Consider the following 18,070-nt stretch of genomic DNA (forward strand, 5'->3'; position numbering starts at 1 on the left):
CAACGTCGTTGACCTTGTAGGCATTGTTTGCCCAGTTTTTTTGGCCACAGCCACTGAAGCACAGAGGCCAGAAAAAATATGCCATATAAATGCTGAAAATAGTCATTTTTTTGGTCGCAGCCACTGAAGCACAGTTGCCAGAAAAATTATGCCATATAAATGCAGAAAATATAAATTTTTTTGGTTGCAGCCACTGAAGCACAGAGGCCAGAAAAATTATGCCATATAAATGCAGAAAATATGCATTTTTTTGGTTGCAGCCACTGAAGCACAGAGGCCAGAAAAATTATGCCATATAAATGCAGAAAATATGCATTTTTTTTGGACGCAGCCACTGAAGCACAGTTGCCAGAAAAAATATGCCATATAAATGCTGAAAATAGTCATTTTTTGCCATACGTTGACCTTGTAGACATTGTTTGCCCAGTTTTTTTTGGTTGCAGCCACTGAAGCACAGAGGCCAGAAAAATTATGCCATATAAATGCAGAAAATATGCATTTTTTTGGTCGCAGCCACTGAAGCACAGTTGACAGAAAAATTATGCCATATAAATGCTGAAAATATAAATTTTTTTGGTTGCAGCCACTGAAGCACAGAGGCCAGAAAAATTATGTCATATAAATGCAGAAATAGGCATTTTTTTGGTCGCAGCCACTGAAGCACAGAGGCCAGAAAAAATTAAACCAGTAGGGTTTGCACCCTAGTTTGTAACGGTGGCGGAGGGAGGAGGAGGACGCTAAAGGACAGCTGTGTGTGGAGTCATGAGGCTTGAAGAGAAGGACAGCTGCATAGAAGTCAGAACAAGTCTTCCGGCGTGCAGTAACCCTCCGAGATCCACCCCTCATTCATTTTAATAAAGGTCAGGTAATCGACACTTTTGTGACCTAGGCGAGTTCTCTTGTCAGTTACAATCCCTCCTGCTGCACTGAAGGTCCTTTCTGAGAGCACACTTGAGGCTGGGCAAGACAAGAGGTTCATGGCAAATTGTGACAGCTCTGGCCACAGATCAAGCCTGCGCACCCAGTAGTCCAGGGGTTCATCGCTCCTCAGAGTGTCGATATCTGCAGTTAATGCCAGGTAGTCCGCTACCTGCCGGTCGAGGCGTTCTTTGAGGGTGGATCCAGAAGGGTTGTGGCGCTGCCTTGGACAGAAAAACATTTGCATGTCTGACGTTACAGACTGGCCAAAGGGCTTTGTCCTTGCAGGTGCGCTCGTGGCAGGATTACTGGCACCTCTGCCCCTGGAATGTTGATGAGTTCCTGAAGTGACATCACCCTTAAAAGCATTGTACAACATGTTTTGCAGGCTGGTTTGTAAATGCCGCATCTTTTCGGACTTGTGGTATGTTGGTAACATTTCTGACACTTTATGCTTGTACCGAGGGTCTAGTAGCGTTGCGACCCAGTACAGGTCCTTCTCCTTAAGCCTCTTGATACGGGGGTCCTTCAACAGGCATGACAGCATGAAAGACCCCATTCTCACAAGGTTGGATGCAGAGCTATCCATCTCCGCTTCCTCATTATCAAGGACTGCATCATCCACGGTCTCCTCCCCCCAGCCACGTACAAGACCAGGGGTCCCCAAAAGGTCACCACTAGCCCCCTGGGAAGCCTGCTCCTGTTGGTCCTCCTCCTCCTCCTCCACAAAGCCACCTTCCTCCTCTGACTCCACTTCTGGCACCTCTCCCTGCGTTGCAGCAGGTGCCTGGGTTCGTTCTGGTGATTCCGACCAGAAATCGTGCGCTTCCAGCTCCTCGTCACGCTGGTCTACAGCCTCATCTGTCACTTGTCGCACGGCACGCTCCAGGAATAAAGCGAAGGGTATTAGGTCGCTGATGGTGCCTTCGGTGCGACTGACCATATTTGTCACCTCTTCAAAAGGTCGCATGAGCCTGCAGGCATCGCGCATAAGCACCCAGTAACGGGGGAAAAAAATCCCCAGCTGTGCAGATCCAGTCCTACCACCCAGTTCAAAAAGGTACTCGTTGACGGCCCTTTGTTGTTGCAGCAGACGTTCCAACATAAGGAGCGTTGAATTCCAGCGAGTCTGGCTGTCAGAAATCAAACGCCTGACTGGCATGTTGTTAGCGCTGCTGAATGTCAGCAAGGCGTGCCATGGCTGTGTAGGAACGTCTGAAATGGGCCGACACCTTTCTGGACTGGGTGAGAACGTCCTGGAATCCTGGGTACTTGGAGACAAAACGTTGGACTATTAAATTTAACACATGTGCCATTCAGGGCACATGTGTTAAATTGCCTAGTCTCAACGCTGCCAACAGATTGCTTCCATTGTCACACACCACTTTTCCGATCTGCAGTTGGTGTGGGGTCAGCCACCGATCGGCCTGTGACTGCAGAGATGACAGGAGTACAGATCCGGTATGGTTTTTGCTTTCCAGGCACGTCATCCCCAAGACAGCGTGACAACGGCGTACCTGGCACGTCGAATAGCCTAGGGGGAGCTGGGGGTGCACAGGTGTGGAGGAGGAGAAGGAGGACCCAGCAGCAGAGTAAGAAGAAGAAGAAGACGAGGTAGAGAGCGATGGAGGAGTAGAGGTGGTGGCAGAACCGCGTGCAATCCGTGGCGGTGACACCAACTCCACTGTTGTTGTTGAGCTACCCATTCCCTGCTTCCCAGCCATTACCAAGTTCACCCAGTGGGCAGTGTAGGTGACATACCTGCCCTGACCATGCTTGGAGGACCATGCGTCAGTAGTCATATGGACCTTTGGCCCAACACTAAGTGACAGAGATGCGGTAACTTGGCTCTGCACATGTTGGTACAGGTGTGGTATTCCCTTTTTAGAAAAAAAATTGCGGCTGGGTACCTTCCACTGCGGTGTCCCAATTGCTACAAATTTGCGGAAGGCCTCAGAGTCCACCAGCTGGTATGGTAAAAGCTGGCGGGCTAAGAGTGCAGACAAGCCAGCTGTCAGACGCCGGGCAAGGGGGTGACAGTCAGACATTGGCTTCTTACGCTCAAACATGGCCTTCACAGAAACTTGGCTGGTGGCAGATGACTGGGAATGGGAACAGGTGGTCAAGGTGGAAGGCGGAGTGGAGGGTGGTTCAGACGGGTCAAGGAGAGCAGAGGTAGAGCAGTAAGATGCTGGACCAGAAGGAGTGTGGCTTTTAGTTTGCCTGTTGCCTTTGAGGTGTTGCTCCCAAAGTGCTTTGTGCTTGCCGCTCATGTGCCTTCGCATAGAAGTTGTACCTATGTGGCTGTTGGGCTTACCAAGGCTCAGTTTCTGACTGCACTCATTGCAAATTACAATGCTTTTGTCAGAGGCACACACATTAAAAAAATCCCACACTGCTGACTTTTTGGAAGTGTGCGATCTGGCGGTAACAGTAGAAGTTGGCGGAGTTGGCGGTATTGGCGGCAATGGTGGGTGCGTTGGCCGGCTGAACACAGGTGCCGATACATGTTGTTGCCCTACTGATCCCTGCGGGCTGTCCTCCCTGCTTCTTCTAAGTCTTATTCTCCTACTGCCTCTCTGACTCTCCGTCTCTCCATCTGAACTACCCTCCTCTTGCTCTCTTCTACTAGGCACCCACAAAACATCAATCTCCTCATCATCATTCTCCTCAGATGCATCAATTTCTTCTGACACATCACAGAAGGAAGCAGCAGCGGGGACCTCCTCCTCATCACTCATTATGTCCATCTCTATCGTGTTCTCTGCCAGAATTAAATCTGGTGTAAGGTCCTCATCTCCTTCATCTTCTTCTGGCAATAATGGTTGCGCATTACTCAGTTCAAGAAACTCATTGGAAAATAACTCCTCTGACCCCAGTGAAGAAGGGGCACCGGTGGTGGAGGAAGTGTTACGTGGGGTGGCCATAGCAGTGGAGGATGAGGAGGATGTTGTGGTAAAGTTAGAAACGGTAGAGGATGGGGTGTGCTGTGTAAGCCAGTCAACTACCTCTTCAGCATTTTGGGAGTTCAGGGTCATTGGCTTTTTAAAACTGGGCAATTTGCTAGGGCCACAGGATTGCATAGCAGCACGGCCCCTAGCACGGCCTCTGCGTGGCGGCCTGCCTTTGCCTGGCATTATTTTTAAAAAAACAACAACAACAACAAAAACTCAGTTGGTTTTTCTGGAAACGATAATACACACAGCTAGATGGCGGGTTGAAGAAAACACTGTGCAAATAATGCCTACAAAGTCAACGTATACACTACTACAGCGGTGGATACGGATTACGTAAAATATATGAATGCTGCTTGAAAAAAAGTAACTCAAGTGGTTTTTCTAGAGACGATAATATTATCAATATTTAGACAAAATGTGAACAAGCTCACACAGCTCGATGGCGGGTTGAAGAAAACACTGGGCAAATAATGCCTACAAGGTCAACGTATACACTACTACAGCGGTGGATACGGATTACGTAAAATATATGAATGCTGCTTGAAAAAAAGTAACTCAAGTGGTTTTTCTAAAGACGATAATATTATCAATATTTAGACAAAATGTGAACAAGGTCACACAGCTCGATGGCGGGTTGAAGAAAACAGTGTGCAAATAATGCCTACAAGGTCAACGTATACACTACTACAGCGGTGGATACGGATTACGTAAAATATATGAATGCTGCTTGAAAAAAAGTAACTCAAGTGGTTTTTCTAGAGACGATAATATTATCAATATTTAGACAAAATGTGAACAAGCTCACACAGCTCGATGGCGGGTTGAAGAAAACACTGTGCAAATAATGCCTACAAGGTCAACGTATACACTACTACAGCGGTGGATACGGATTACGTAAAATATATGAATGCTGCTTGAAAAAAAGTAACTCAAGTGGTTTTTCTAGAGACGATAATATTATCAATATTTAGACAAAATGTGAACAAGCTCACACAGCTCGATGGCGGGTTGAAGAAAACACTGTGCAAATAATGCCTACAAGGTCAACGTATACACTACTACAGCGGTGGATATGGATTACGTAAAATATATGAATGCTGCTTGAAAAAAAGTAACTCAAGTGGTTTTTCTAGAGACGATAATATTATCAATATTTAGACAAAATGTGAACAAGCTCACACAGCTCGATGGCGGGTTGAAGAAAACACTGTGCAAATAATGCCTACAAGGTCAACGTATACACTACTACAGCGGTGGATACGGATTACGTAAAATATATGAATGCTGCTTGAAAAAAGTGACTCCGGTGTTTTTTCTGGAGACGGTAATATTATGGATATTTAGACAGAATGTGAACAAGGTCACACAGCTCGATGGCGGGTTGAAGAAAACAGTGTGCAAATAATGCCTACAAGGCCAACGTATACACTACTACAGCGGTGGATACGGATTACGTAAAATATATGAATGCTGCTTGAAAAAAGTGACTCCGGTGTTTTTTCTGGAGACGGTAATATTATGGATATTTAGACAGAATGTGAACAAGGTCACACAGCTCGATGGCGGGTTGAAGAAAACAGTGTGCAAATAATGCCTACAGGGCAAATAATGCCTAAAAGGTCAACTTATACACTACTACAGCGGTAGTAAAATAAAAAAAAGTAAAATAAAAAAAAAATGAATATTAAAAAAAAAAATTAAAGTTGGTGCTGCTGAACTACTAGGAGCAGCAGATTAGCACACCAGTCCCACTCCCCAACACTGCTAGACTAATAGCACTGGGCTCTTATAGTAGTAGTAGTAGTAGTAGTAGTAAAACAACAAAAAAAATAAATAAAAGCAGTCCTTACAAGGACTACTGTTATTGCAGCAGTCAGCAGATGAGATCAGAAGCAGGACAGCTGCCCACTGCAGCTACATACAGAGCACTGCAGTAGAAGGTAGATTACTAGCCAGCAAAGCTACCTAAGCTTAAATGTCCCTCAAACCCCTGCAGACTTCTGTCCCTCCAATAACAGAGCAGTATCAAAACGATTACTAGCCAGCAAACTTTCAACTGTCCCTGAAATCACTAACAGGCAGCAGCTCTCTCCCTACACTATCTCTTCAGCACACACAGGCAGAGTGAAAAAACGCTGCAGGGCTTCGGTTTTTATAGGGAAGGGGAGTGGTCCAGGGGAGAGCTTCCTGATTGGCTGCCATGTACCTGCTGGTCTGGGGTGAGAGGGCAAAAAAAAGCGCCAACAATGGCGAACCCAAAATGGCGAACGTCGCGCGACGTTCGCGAACTTCCGGCGAGCGCGAACACCCGATGTTCGCGCGAACAAGTTCGCCGGCGAACAGTTCGCGACATCTCTACTAAGGAAAAGCCACCCAAAAAGTGCAGAGTTTTGTCTTTTTAAATCTAAACTTTAACTTTAAAAGTCAGGACGATTACTTTTAAAACGGAACTCTTGACTTTTCAAGGCCAATGTTTATTATTTCAAAGTGATAGTTTGGTGGTCTCAGTGTTTTTCCACAGATTCCCATATTGGAGTAAGGAAGCAGCATGTTTTCCATTTAAGAGGGGAGACTGAAAACAATCTCAGATGTTGTTTGATGGAAAGACTGGTCTGTGTGTGGGACTTTTACAAACCCAACTGTTACATTTCTATAGTAGATGATATCTATAAAAAATATTGTTTTGGAAAAAAGTATTATTTAATGACGGCCATGCAAGCCGGAGACATAGCAAAGTTCATGTTTACTATAGCAGAAGGGAAAGTTGTACTCACTAGTAATCACGTTCTAACTACTATGAGGCTGGTAATGAGGGGTGACCTCAACATTTATACAGACAAAGACAAATGCTCCTCAAAACCTATTATAAATATATTCAGGACATGAAGACATTTTGTGCATGTACTAAAACTGCCCTCACCTTTAAACAAAATAGAGATTGTTTGTCCATATAGATATAGAGCAACATATTCAAACTGCCAACTACATCATCTACATAAAAGGCAACATCAATAAAAATTGAACAAGTCCTATGATGTCTTTGTGTAAATAGTATATATCATGTATATAAGTGTGTGGCACCTGGTGGAATTGGATTGGTGGAGTGCAATATCTTTAGAACACGTCATTATTGACTCTTTCAATCTATGATCCTGTCGTTGACAAATATTTCAATGTTATTTCCCAGTAAAGCCCAAGGATTCCATGAAGCTTTCCCTGAGTGAGTCAGGAGAGGTTCTGAGCTGTCTGACCCTGAGGGAGTTTTACCCCAGAGAGATCCAGATCAGATGGAGCTGTGGAGTTGGACACTACCAGCAACTGGAATCCAATGGAAAAACCACAACCAACTCTGGCAGCAGCTTTAATATTGAGAGTGAGTGTAAGCTCCCAGGACATCTCTTCAAAGATCCAGGATTCAAAGTGCGAGTGACCTGGAACCACCGATCCAGTGATGGGGAGGAGTCCAGGGAATTCTCAGCGTGGGATCCAGGTAACAAGACTGGCCTTCATGTTGCATGTGATGTTTTTCCACAGAGACTTACCCTTATTGAATACAGTGAAATCACTTTTTATCTCACATTAAAAATTAGCAGTGGTGGTTTTGGAAATGCAAAGTATTTGTTCTCATACGAAACAACATTAGACAGGATCTAGGTAGAGTTCTTGCCATTGATACTTTGGGGCAGATTTATCAAGGGTCGAATTTTGAAGTGGAAAATACTTCGACATTCGACCATCGAATTGGATTACTTCAACTTCGAATATCGAAGTCTAAGTTTTTTTAATCAAATTTGGGCGCTTTGTGGTCGAAGTAAAATGGGTCGATTGAACAATGAAATCCTTTGAATCGAACGATTCGAACAATATTACTTCGACTTTGTTCTAGAAGGTCTCCATAGGCTAACATAGCAATTCGCCAGGTTTAAGGTGGCGAAGTCGAACTTTCTTAAAGATACAGTACTTCGATTATCGAATGGTCAAATAGTCGAAGTATTTGAAGTTGAATTTGGCCTATTTGATGGTCAAAGTACCCAAAAAAATACTTCAAAATTCAACTTTTTGAATTTGAAAGTTCACTTCGAATCAACTTCAACCCTTATTAAATATGTCCCTTTGTATATATATTAATTTTATGAAATATTTCTCTCTGTCTCTATTTCCCAAATTACACCAATCTCTAAGATTTTACTTGTGGTGTCAAACTTCTCACCTTGTTATAAATGTTGGATTTATGCAGATTTCAGCCTCTTGATTAGTGATGGGCGAATTTGCGCCGTTTCGCTTCGCCGAAAAATTCGCGAATTTCGCGCGAAATTCGCGAAACGGCGAAAAATTCGCGAAACGGCGCCGGCGTCTCGTTTTTGACGCCGGCGCCCGTTTTTGACGCAGGCACCCGTTTTTCCGACGCCGGCGAATTTTTACCGCGAATTTTCGCGGGCGTTTCGCGAATTTATTCGCTCGGCGCGAATCGCGCAAATTCGCCGCGAATTCGCGCATGGCGAATAAATTCGCCCATCACTACTCTTGATATGATTTTGTTTTGTGTTTTTTTTATCTTTTAGTTTCAAGAATTGAAACTAGGCTCTTTAACAGTAATATATACACAAGAGGCATATTTATCAAAATCTGAATTTCTGAGTATTTTAATAAAAAAAAAAGTTTTACCAAACTAGAATCCATGATTGGACTTTATTTATTATTTTAAAAAAGCACAATTTAATCAGATCAGGTACAAAACCTCTAAAAACATAGCAAAAATCCGAATCATACAATGTTTTTGGAGCTTTTTCCCGAATCGATTGATTTTTTCTGGCTTTTTCCTGAAAAGACCAAATTTTTGGGATTTTTGCCTGAAAAACCAGTGCAGACCACAGAAACCTTCAAATAGAATAGGGACCTCTCCCATTGACTTACAGTACAGTATATACAACCTGACAGGTCTTTTTGATAATAATGTACATCAGATACCCATAATCAACCCAAAGTTTTGACCCCTAATGGATATGTAGTTCTGAAGGCCTAGGAAGTGGCAAATCAATGGCAACAAAATTCAATTTTAACAATTAAACATTTTGTTAAGGACTTGAAGCACTGATAGACCTGCAGTAATCTATCAAATGTTCTCCAATTTGGGAATTCTTGCCCCTAAGTGTGATGCACAGGAATCAGTTTGGGTATATTTCATCTAATATGGTTTTCACATCACGGGTTATTCTTTTCAGGTTTGATGTGACTACTACAATAATGTTGTTGTGATTTGCAGTTCTTTAGGGAAAATATAGTCCCTAACATCAAAGGAACTTTAATCTCACAGCTGAGCTTTAGGGCTATTCCACACGGGGAGATAGCCAGGCGTTTGCGGTCGCGGCGACAAAGCGCAGCGCCAGTCGCCGCGACCGGCGCAGGCGACAGTTTTGTATGGGCGCCTATGTAAAAACGCCTGTGCTAACCACACGAGGCGATGCGCTTTTCAAAAGTCGCCTGAAAAAGCCTGGCGAGGCATTTTCAGGCGACTTTTGAAAAGCGCATCGCCTCGTGTGGTTAGCACAGGCGTTTTTACATAGGCGCCCATACAAAACTGTCGCCTGCGCCGGTCGCGGCGACCGCAAACGCCTGGCTATCTCCCCGTGTGGACTAGCCCTTAGATAATGAGTTTCTCACCAGTCTTACTGGATATGACCTTATAATTAGCCCAGAATGTATTTGGTAACACAGATATTTAGCATTAGTCTTGCTATTTGCAGAATTCCCCTGGTGCCCATGGATGGAAGAGATAATAAATCCTGATACCCTGATACACAGAAAAGAAGGCAAATTCCAGTGTAAGATCTGGGGGTATTTCCCTGATGCTCTGGAGGTGGAATGGTTGAGGAGAGAAGCAGGAGGGAAGGAATTATTCTCTGTGTGTCCCAGTGAGAAATACAAGATCCCAGAGATGGAGCAGAAGAGAGAAGCTGATGGGACCTTCTCCTGCACAGTCAGTCTCATTGTCTCTGTGTCAGCAATAACTGAGCAGGGGGCAGAGTTTATCTGCCAGGTGGGACACCCCAGTCTGCGTGAACTCCTAAAGAGAAGCACCGGGGCCCTCAGAGTGAGAGGTGAGTATTAATATCAGTAAAGGGAGATTTCAGAGTATGATTGCTATTGTATATTTGCCTATACAACAACAGAAAGCCTTGATCAATTGCCACTTCTAGTATCATAACTATCTATAGAATGGAGAAATCCTACAGTCAGTAGTTGTAGCCACCTCCTCAGTAGTACAAACCTCCCAACAGTCACATTTTATGCAGATCAGTCCCAACCCCCAACCCAAGTATGGAAAAGTGGGTGGAGTTTATGCAGATTGCAGTGTCCGTGTGTAACAGGGCAAAGCCTTAAGGCAAGAGAACCTTGGTCCAATTTCTCACTTATTTGGTAATAATACAATATAGCAGAGTAAAATGAACCAACTGGGATGCCTCACAAAGTAAATTAGAGCAACAGACTTTATTCAGAGATGTATAGTCCATCTTACATAGCACTACAGGCATATTGGGGCAAAACAATCCTATTGGGTTTAAATGTTTTTTTAAAATAATTTTTTTTAAGCTACAGTGATCCAAATTATTAAAAAAAGACCTTGACCTCCTGGTGTGAGTTTCCTAGCACTGGAAGGGGGCAATTTTTTTGAAAAAAAACAAAACAAAAACTCTTACCCCCAACCGGAGTGCAGGATCTATTAGCCCACACCTTTGGTTGGGATACGATTTTAGCCCAACAAGTGCCCTTTAACATTGTGTTTTTTATCTAAATTTGACCCTACCTGACCATTGCCTAAATAGACCACTGCTTGTCTTCTACTGATTCCTTCCTCAGTCTGACTACTATTTTCTTCTGCCTCTAAAACTGCACTTGGTTTGGCCTCATCAGCCTCTCGCAGGTGTCCAAATCCCTGGAGGATTCATTTTGTATGAGTTTATCATCAATGATTTATTCCTCAATCTGCTCCTGACACAACCAAGGATCACTTCTCAGCAGCCATGATACTAGTGGCTTATAGTAAATAGAAATATCTGTTTGTATTGTGTTTTCCACAGATATATGGAGCTTATAAAATAAAATAGTTACTAGGTTTTCTAGTAGACTGAGGGGCACATTTACTAAGTTCGAGTGAAGGATTCGAAGTAAAAAAACGTCATTGATCATCGATCGATCAAGGTATTTGCGGTAAATTCTTCGACTTCGATATTCGAAGTCGAAGGATTTTACTTTGATGGTCAGTTATCGAGGGTTAATTAAACCCTCGATAATCGACCCTTAGTAAATGTGCCCCTTAAGGTATGAAGATCCAATTTATGGAAAGATCTGTTATCCGGAAAACCCTGAGTCCCGAACATTCTAGATAAGAGGTCCCATACCTATACTTTTCTGTTGGAAAAACGTGTAGCACTGTGTATGCTAGTAGCGCCATATATACACATATATACATAAAGTACATGTATACTTGTCTCATATCTCACTGTCTCATTCCCAGGGGTCCCAGTTATGACAAACATTACCCAGAAGGACAGACACATCATCATGGAAATAGATCAGTTCTACCCACAGAATATTGAGGTTACCTGGCACAGAGCTGGGAAAGAGCGAAAGGATTATAAGAAGATCCCTGATGCTGATATACACAATGAACTATATGAGAACAGTGACGGCTCCTACAGACTCACCAGTACATGTGAGGGAATGAATCTTGTGGATAAGATGAATCCATTTGATGTGTATTTCACTGTTAAGGTGCAACATGAGACACTAAACCCTCCAATGAGAAAAGAGCTCCTACGGGACAAAGGTAACAGCCAAACAGGATGAGATGAATCCTATTACTTGTGATTAGTTGGGTATAGGAATAACACAAAATTGTATCTCAGTATAAGCACATTATAAAATAAAATTTATCAATATCAGCATAAAGTCCCACCGTAAAACACTATTATAACTAATTCCTGGATATATCAATTTTCTACAGTAAAATTCAAGAAGGTTTTTAATCAAGTCCAGTTATGCCTGGTTCCACCTCTGCCAATGCCCCAATCACATCCCAGACCTGGAGCATTTACGAGTATTCCCAATATCTGTGTTACCTTCAATTCAGGGGAACTGACCTGTAGACTGCAGTTACATAATATGTTGGTTTCAGTATGTGCCCATTTGGCACCAAAACGACTTATTGAAATCTCCCTAATATGATATCATAAATAGAACACTCAACCCTAGTGTTGGCATTGTACCAATAGGAAGACCAAAAAGTCACAACAACCAACTGCCAGTGAAAGTGAAATCAAAAAATTGCCATATTTTTACCCACAATGCAATGCAATTAGAATTCCAGCAGAATTGCATGCACTGTGACATGCACAAGACTTACCAATGTAGACCTCAATGAGCACGTGATTTGGTTAATCATGTTGTGGTTACAATGAACAGTGTCAATAAGAACTTGTGTAAATCACTGGGTGCAAGCCAGATGTGCGGAAGTAACATCTCCTCAAGATGGGCTTGAACCCTAATTCTAGGTTTTTCTGCATTCCTGTACCTTGGAGCTTGCACTCACAGTCACATGCAACTCATAAGAAAGAGTGAGACTGATGTGTAGGTGCTCACCATTAAGGACTATGTATAAGTGTAAGTCAATTAATAGGATTTTTCAGTGTAGAACTTCCAACTTGTGCCTGTACTCATAAATAAGCTCTTATACAGTTAGAGAGCTTAGATACTATACAGAAAGGCAACTTGGAATGGCACCCACAGGTGGGGCAGGTGAGTGTTGAAATTTGGGCAAGCATGGTGGGTCTGGGTTGGACTGAGGAATGACACTCATACAACACAATGCCATTTAATACTTGTCTTACATTGGCCAGCAGTGGCTGACTTATAGTGATCTCATTGTAAATGAAAAGTAGAGCAGTTGGGCAACTTTCATTGGAGAAATCCCCTGTGACTTGTTGCCAGACCCCAAGCTCCGCTGTATTAATAAACCTGTGCTACTAACGTCATTGGACTCCTCCTGTATTGGAACAAGAGCCACACACAGAAGTAACATATGGAGAGGGAAGATGTGGGTGCAGGTTAATGTTTTGTTGGGTGTGGGTTGAGTTTTTCATGACCATCACATGACTATTCTACACAATACCACTGAGATATGGACTATTTATTAACTTGGCTATGGGGCTGATCTGGGAGGGTGAGATATACAGAAATATAAATAACATTATTCAATCCACAGGAGTCTATTATCTGCTGTCAGAGGGGCAGAAACGCCCATTGTCTAAATATACAGATCCAGCCCCCAACAATGAGGAGCCAGTGGAGAGGAACTGAAGAGGCAGGTGAGTTCCATCAACTTGTCCCAGTAAAAATTAAAATGATTATTATTGATAATGATATTATTAATATTGTGATATTAATCTGATAATTCCTAGTGCTGTAAAGCAAGGATGTCTTCATTAGAGCAGTGGCCAATGTAATTGGAGCCTGAAGTACAGGGAATTCATTGATAAAACAGAATTTCCCATGTGGCTCATGCTACACACATAGAACTGCCTTATACCCAAATATTAGAGGCTTGAACCTTCACTTAAGGAATTATAGTAGGAGACTCCCCCCTGTTCTCCGGACCCCCTGTGAGTGGTCTGCTTCCTCTGTAGTGACCTCACTGATCCTTAATCTCCCTGTAGCCAGAACCGCTGGTTTAATAGCTCAGATACAGCTCAATAATTCAGAACCATAAATCCAAACTTGTACACAGCCCGTCTCCATCTCCTTATATCTCATCAGGGCAATAGATTGACACGGGGCTTTGGAAAGTGAAAGGCCTAGAAATCAGCAAAAGCACCTTATTCTCTTCTAGTTGTTTTTGTTTTCTTTTTTACATGTTAACAATATATTTATGTGTTTCTCGACATATCATGTGAGAAACTGCAACCAAAATGCTCTCCATCCACCATGCACCACCACTACCAATCTACTGCAATTGTGGATATATGTGCAAGTTGTGTTCATTACAAGTTGTGTACTGTACACCAATACAAACACTATTTCAGTTATTTTTGTAAATAGTGTGCAAGTTGCAGTTCAGGTGTTCCCCCTGCATTTGTGTTAGAATCACATTAATTCTGGCAATAGCAGCCGAGTTCTTGGCACAAGTCAGTTGTAATTCATTAACCAGACCAAAGGCTGCACTTTCATTCAGCACATGTTGCAAAGAACAGGAAAACTCACCCTTCTGAATTGTAGAACTGCCTGGTTTGTACTGAAACACAATCCCTTTTAATTCTTCAAAGATAGCAAATGCAAAAACAGCTCAAAATAAATTTGTATGGGGGTTTAAATCCCATGTAACCCCTTCTTTCCCTCATTCCTTTGTAGGAAAAACACCAACACCCCCAGTTACAGGGCAACAGAATGTAGGAAATGCCCCTGGGGAAGGAAAGAGCAATGGAAAGATATTTATTCCCTAAGAACAATCCTCAGTGACGCAGCGGTTGGTTTGTGACACAAAGTGCTGGACTCGTGGCTTTAGTTGGTACCAGTGAAGGGGCAACAGAATGTAGGAAATGCCCCTGGGAATGGAAAGACTGATATTTATTCCCTAAGAACAATCCCCAGCAGCCCCAGTTGTCCTGGACCCCCCCCCCCAGTCTGAAGCTGGACTCAATACTCAATACTCAATACACACTATAGGAAGTGCTGATGTGCCTGTCTGTAATTAGAACATTAGAAATTAGACTGTAAGCTCTGATGGTTAGGGGTATAATTGATACAATACAGTTCTTTTCCAAGGTTATATTTCTCCATTTACAATCATGATCCATTTAAAGTTGAACCACCATTAAACAAAAAATCACAGATATGAATGTCCAAATGTGTAACATGTTTAGTTAATGTTAATAAGTAACATTTTTTGACAACAAAACACGCAGTACCTTTTCATTGAAGCCTATAACTTATCCCTCAGCATCTCGCCCACCTACCCCCTTACATTTTACTTGCACACTCACTGCTCTTCCCATTACTATTCTAACTAACAGGGACATTACCCCAACACTGTCTCCCCTCACCATATGTCTCACTTCCTCTTGCTCGTAGATTGTAAGCTCTTGTGAACAGGGCCCTCCTTCAATTGTCTCTGTGTGACAGTAACAATGAATAGATTGTGGGGACATATCTGTGTTGCCCCTTGTGTCTGTATTATGAGATATGATGAGATATGATGAGATATGATGACATGAGGAGATATGATGACATGAGGAGATATGATGAGAAATGATGAGATACTGTATGATGAGATATGATGAGATATGATGAGATATGATGAGATACATTGTGTAGAACAAATATTAATTAGTGTTAATCAGGCCACAGATCCCAAAAACTCCTGCTCCCCCCTATACTCACTGTATATTTTATGATATATCCTCACACTAACCAATATCACGCCTTTGTATTTGTATCCTCAGGAACCACATTCCTGCTCTTGTACCTTCCCAATGTGGGAACTTGTAACTCTTCCCTGTGCCCACTGTGTGTCTATATAAATCCACATTCACATTCCCCACAATTCAGTGTGGGCCAATAATCTGCCTGTAGTGCCCGATCTGTTTCGGTTGAACTACAGTTCCCAGCATTCCCTCCAATCTGCTGCCGTCATGCCTGGCTAATCCACTGCAAACTGCTGTAAGGACTGATGGTGGGAGAATCAGTTTAGTAACTCTTGTCTCCTGGTTCAGAAGGCGTTAACTAAAGGCTTTCTGGGCATTGTGGGAGTTGTAGTTCAGTATGATATATACACACATCAGATGTATGTGCATCAGTACAAATACAAGTAATGACTGTGTGATCACTGCAGGCTATGGTCAAGGTCACAGATATTGCACTTGTTGGGGTTTATTTCTATATAAAACATGAATCTGTGGGAGAGACAAATAACAAGGTCCATGCCCCTCCCCCCATGATTCAGGAGTCAGTCCCAGCAGTGACCGCTTTGTCTGTGCAGCAAAGGATCTTGGTAAGTTTCATTTTCCGGGAAATCTGTGAGTTTCAGGAATCAGTAGAAGGAGCTTGAGCGGATGTTGTATTTACTCACCCCCTCCCTCTTTCTCCTCCTCCCCCCAGTCCTGTGTGACTCCTTATGTAAAGTCACTATATCATCATCATCATCATCATTTATTTATATAGCGCTGTCAAGATACGCAGTGCTTTACTGCAGTTATAGCAAACAGGGAATAAATGGTGGATAACAGACAAGGATTACAGAGTACAATAGGGTTTACAAACTAAAAGTTTAGGGTACAATTGAGACATTAGGATTGTATAAACACTTTGTCATTTTTGATACAGCAATGATTAATTAAGGTACAACGAATAGGCCTCTTTAAACAGATGGGTCTTTAAGGAGCACTTGAAAGTTTGGAAGGAAGGAGAAAGTCTGACAGCTTGTGGCAGAGAGTTCCAGAGAAAAGCAGAAGCCCGAGAGAAGTCTTGTAGGTGAGAATGGGCAGAAGTGATCAGAGAGAAGTTTTGTAGATCAGAATGGGTAGAAGTATAGAGAGAAGTCTTGTAGACGAGAATGGGCAGAAGTGACCAGAGGAGAAGTGAGGGAAGATCAGAAGCAGAGCGAAGGTTTCGTGAAGGAGAGTATTTGGAGATTAGAGATGAAATATAGGGAGGGGTTTCATTATTAAGGGCCTTGAATGTGAGTGTAAGTAATTTGAATTTGATTCTAGAAGAGATTGGGAGCCAGTGAAGGGACATACATATGGGAGCAGCTGATGTTGAGCGGTGAGATAGATGAATGAGTCTAGCGGCCACGTTTAGATCAGATTGGAGTTGTGAAAGGTGACTTGTTGGAATACCTGTGAGGAGTAAGTTGCAGTAATCAAGGCGGGAGATGATGAGAGACTGAATCAGTGTTTTAGTTGATTCTGAACTGAGATATGGTCGTATTCGAGCAATGTTGCGCAGTTGAATACGGCAAGATTTTGCAAGTGTTTGAATGTGTGGTGAAAAAGACAGATGTGAGTCTAAGATGACTCCTAGGCAGCCTGTGTGGTGGAATGAAAGGTGGTGTTGTTTACGGTGAGTGATATCTGAGGGACAGGGGAAGATCTTGGAGGAAATATGATGAGTTCTGTTTTAGAAAGGTTCAGTTTCAGGTGGCGCTGAGACATCCAGGAGGAGACAGCAGAGAGACAGTCTGTGACTTGGGAAAGGACAGAATTAGAAAGATCAGGAGTAGACAAGTAGAGTTGGGTGTCATCAGCATAAAGGTGATACTGAAGTCCAAATGACTGAATGAGTTTTCCTAGTGAAGTTGTATAGAGCGAGAACAGCAGGGGGCCAAGAACAGAGCCTTGAGGAACTCCAACAGAGAGTGGGAAAGTAGTAGAAGTAGAGTTAGAGAAGGAAACTTTAAAGGAACGGTCAGACAGATAAGATGTAAACCATGAAAGAGCAGTGTCCCGAATGCCAAATGAGTGTAGAATGTCAAGGAGGAGTGTGTGGTCAACTGTGTCAAAGGCTGCAGAGAGATCTAGAAGGATTAGAATGGAATAATGACCTTTAGACTTTGCCAATAGAAGATCATTGGTTACTTTGGTGAGGGCAGTTTCAGTCGAGTGTGATGGGCGGAAGGCAGATTGCAAGGGGTCGAGGAGGGAGTTGTGAGTGAGATGCTGGATCAGGCGTTTATAAACAAGCCTTTCTAGTAATTTGGAGGCGAATGGAAGAAGGGAGACCGGTCGATAGTTAGTGGGAGAGCTGGGATCAAGGGAAGGTTTTTTGAGGATAGGAGTGATTAGTGCTTGTTTGTATAATGATGGAAAGGTACCAGTAGAGAGTGAAAGATTGAATAGGTGGGTAAGTGCAGGAGAGAGTGTATCAGAGATTGGGTGGAGAAGGCGAGAGGGTATGGGGTCAAGGGAGCAGGTGGTGGGTTTTGAGCTGGCTAGAAGTTTGCTGACTTCATCTAGAGTTGCAGGGGTGAAGGAGTGCAAAGTAGATATGACCTCTTTCATTACCAGCTGCCAAACTGTATACTAAATAAATACTAATAGTGATGTAAAGCAATTTACAGACTAATTGTCCTTCCCTGCAATAAAGAAGCTGTAAGGCTCCCCCTGTGCATTCTATCTGCTCCCATAGAAACACTTACATGGAAT

At 42.9% G+C, this 18,070-nt stretch overlaps 1 protein-coding gene across 2 annotated transcripts in view; it reads left to right on the forward strand.

Moving 5' to 3' along the window:
* LOC108704223 overlaps positions 1-16,172 on the forward strand; it is a 42,380-nt gene extending 26,208 nt beyond the window's left edge. The window contains exons 11-15 of one of the 2 annotated variants that reach the window (XM_041578620.1): positions 7,063-7,365; positions 9,620-9,973; positions 11,392-11,703; positions 13,138-13,240; positions 14,280-16,172. In XM_041578620.1, the coding sequence (XP_041434554.1) occupies positions 7,063-7,365; positions 9,620-9,973; positions 11,392-11,703; positions 13,138-13,232 (1,064 nt within the window). In that variant the 3' untranslated portion in view covers positions 13,233-13,240; positions 14,280-16,172. Of the gene's footprint in view, positions 1-7,062; positions 7,366-9,619; positions 9,974-11,391; positions 11,704-13,137; positions 13,242-14,279 lie in introns of those variants that run through there. The other variant, XM_018240683.2, reaches the window with a different exon arrangement.
* The last annotated feature ends 1,898 nt before the right edge of the window (positions 16,173-18,070 follow it).

The sequence above is a fragment of the Xenopus laevis genome, chromosome 9_10S, assembly GCF_017654675.1.
Source record: "Xenopus laevis strain J_2021 chromosome 9_10S, Xenopus_laevis_v10.1, whole genome shotgun sequence".
Lineage (NCBI taxonomy): Eukaryota > Metazoa > Chordata > Amphibia > Anura > Pipidae > Xenopus > Xenopus laevis.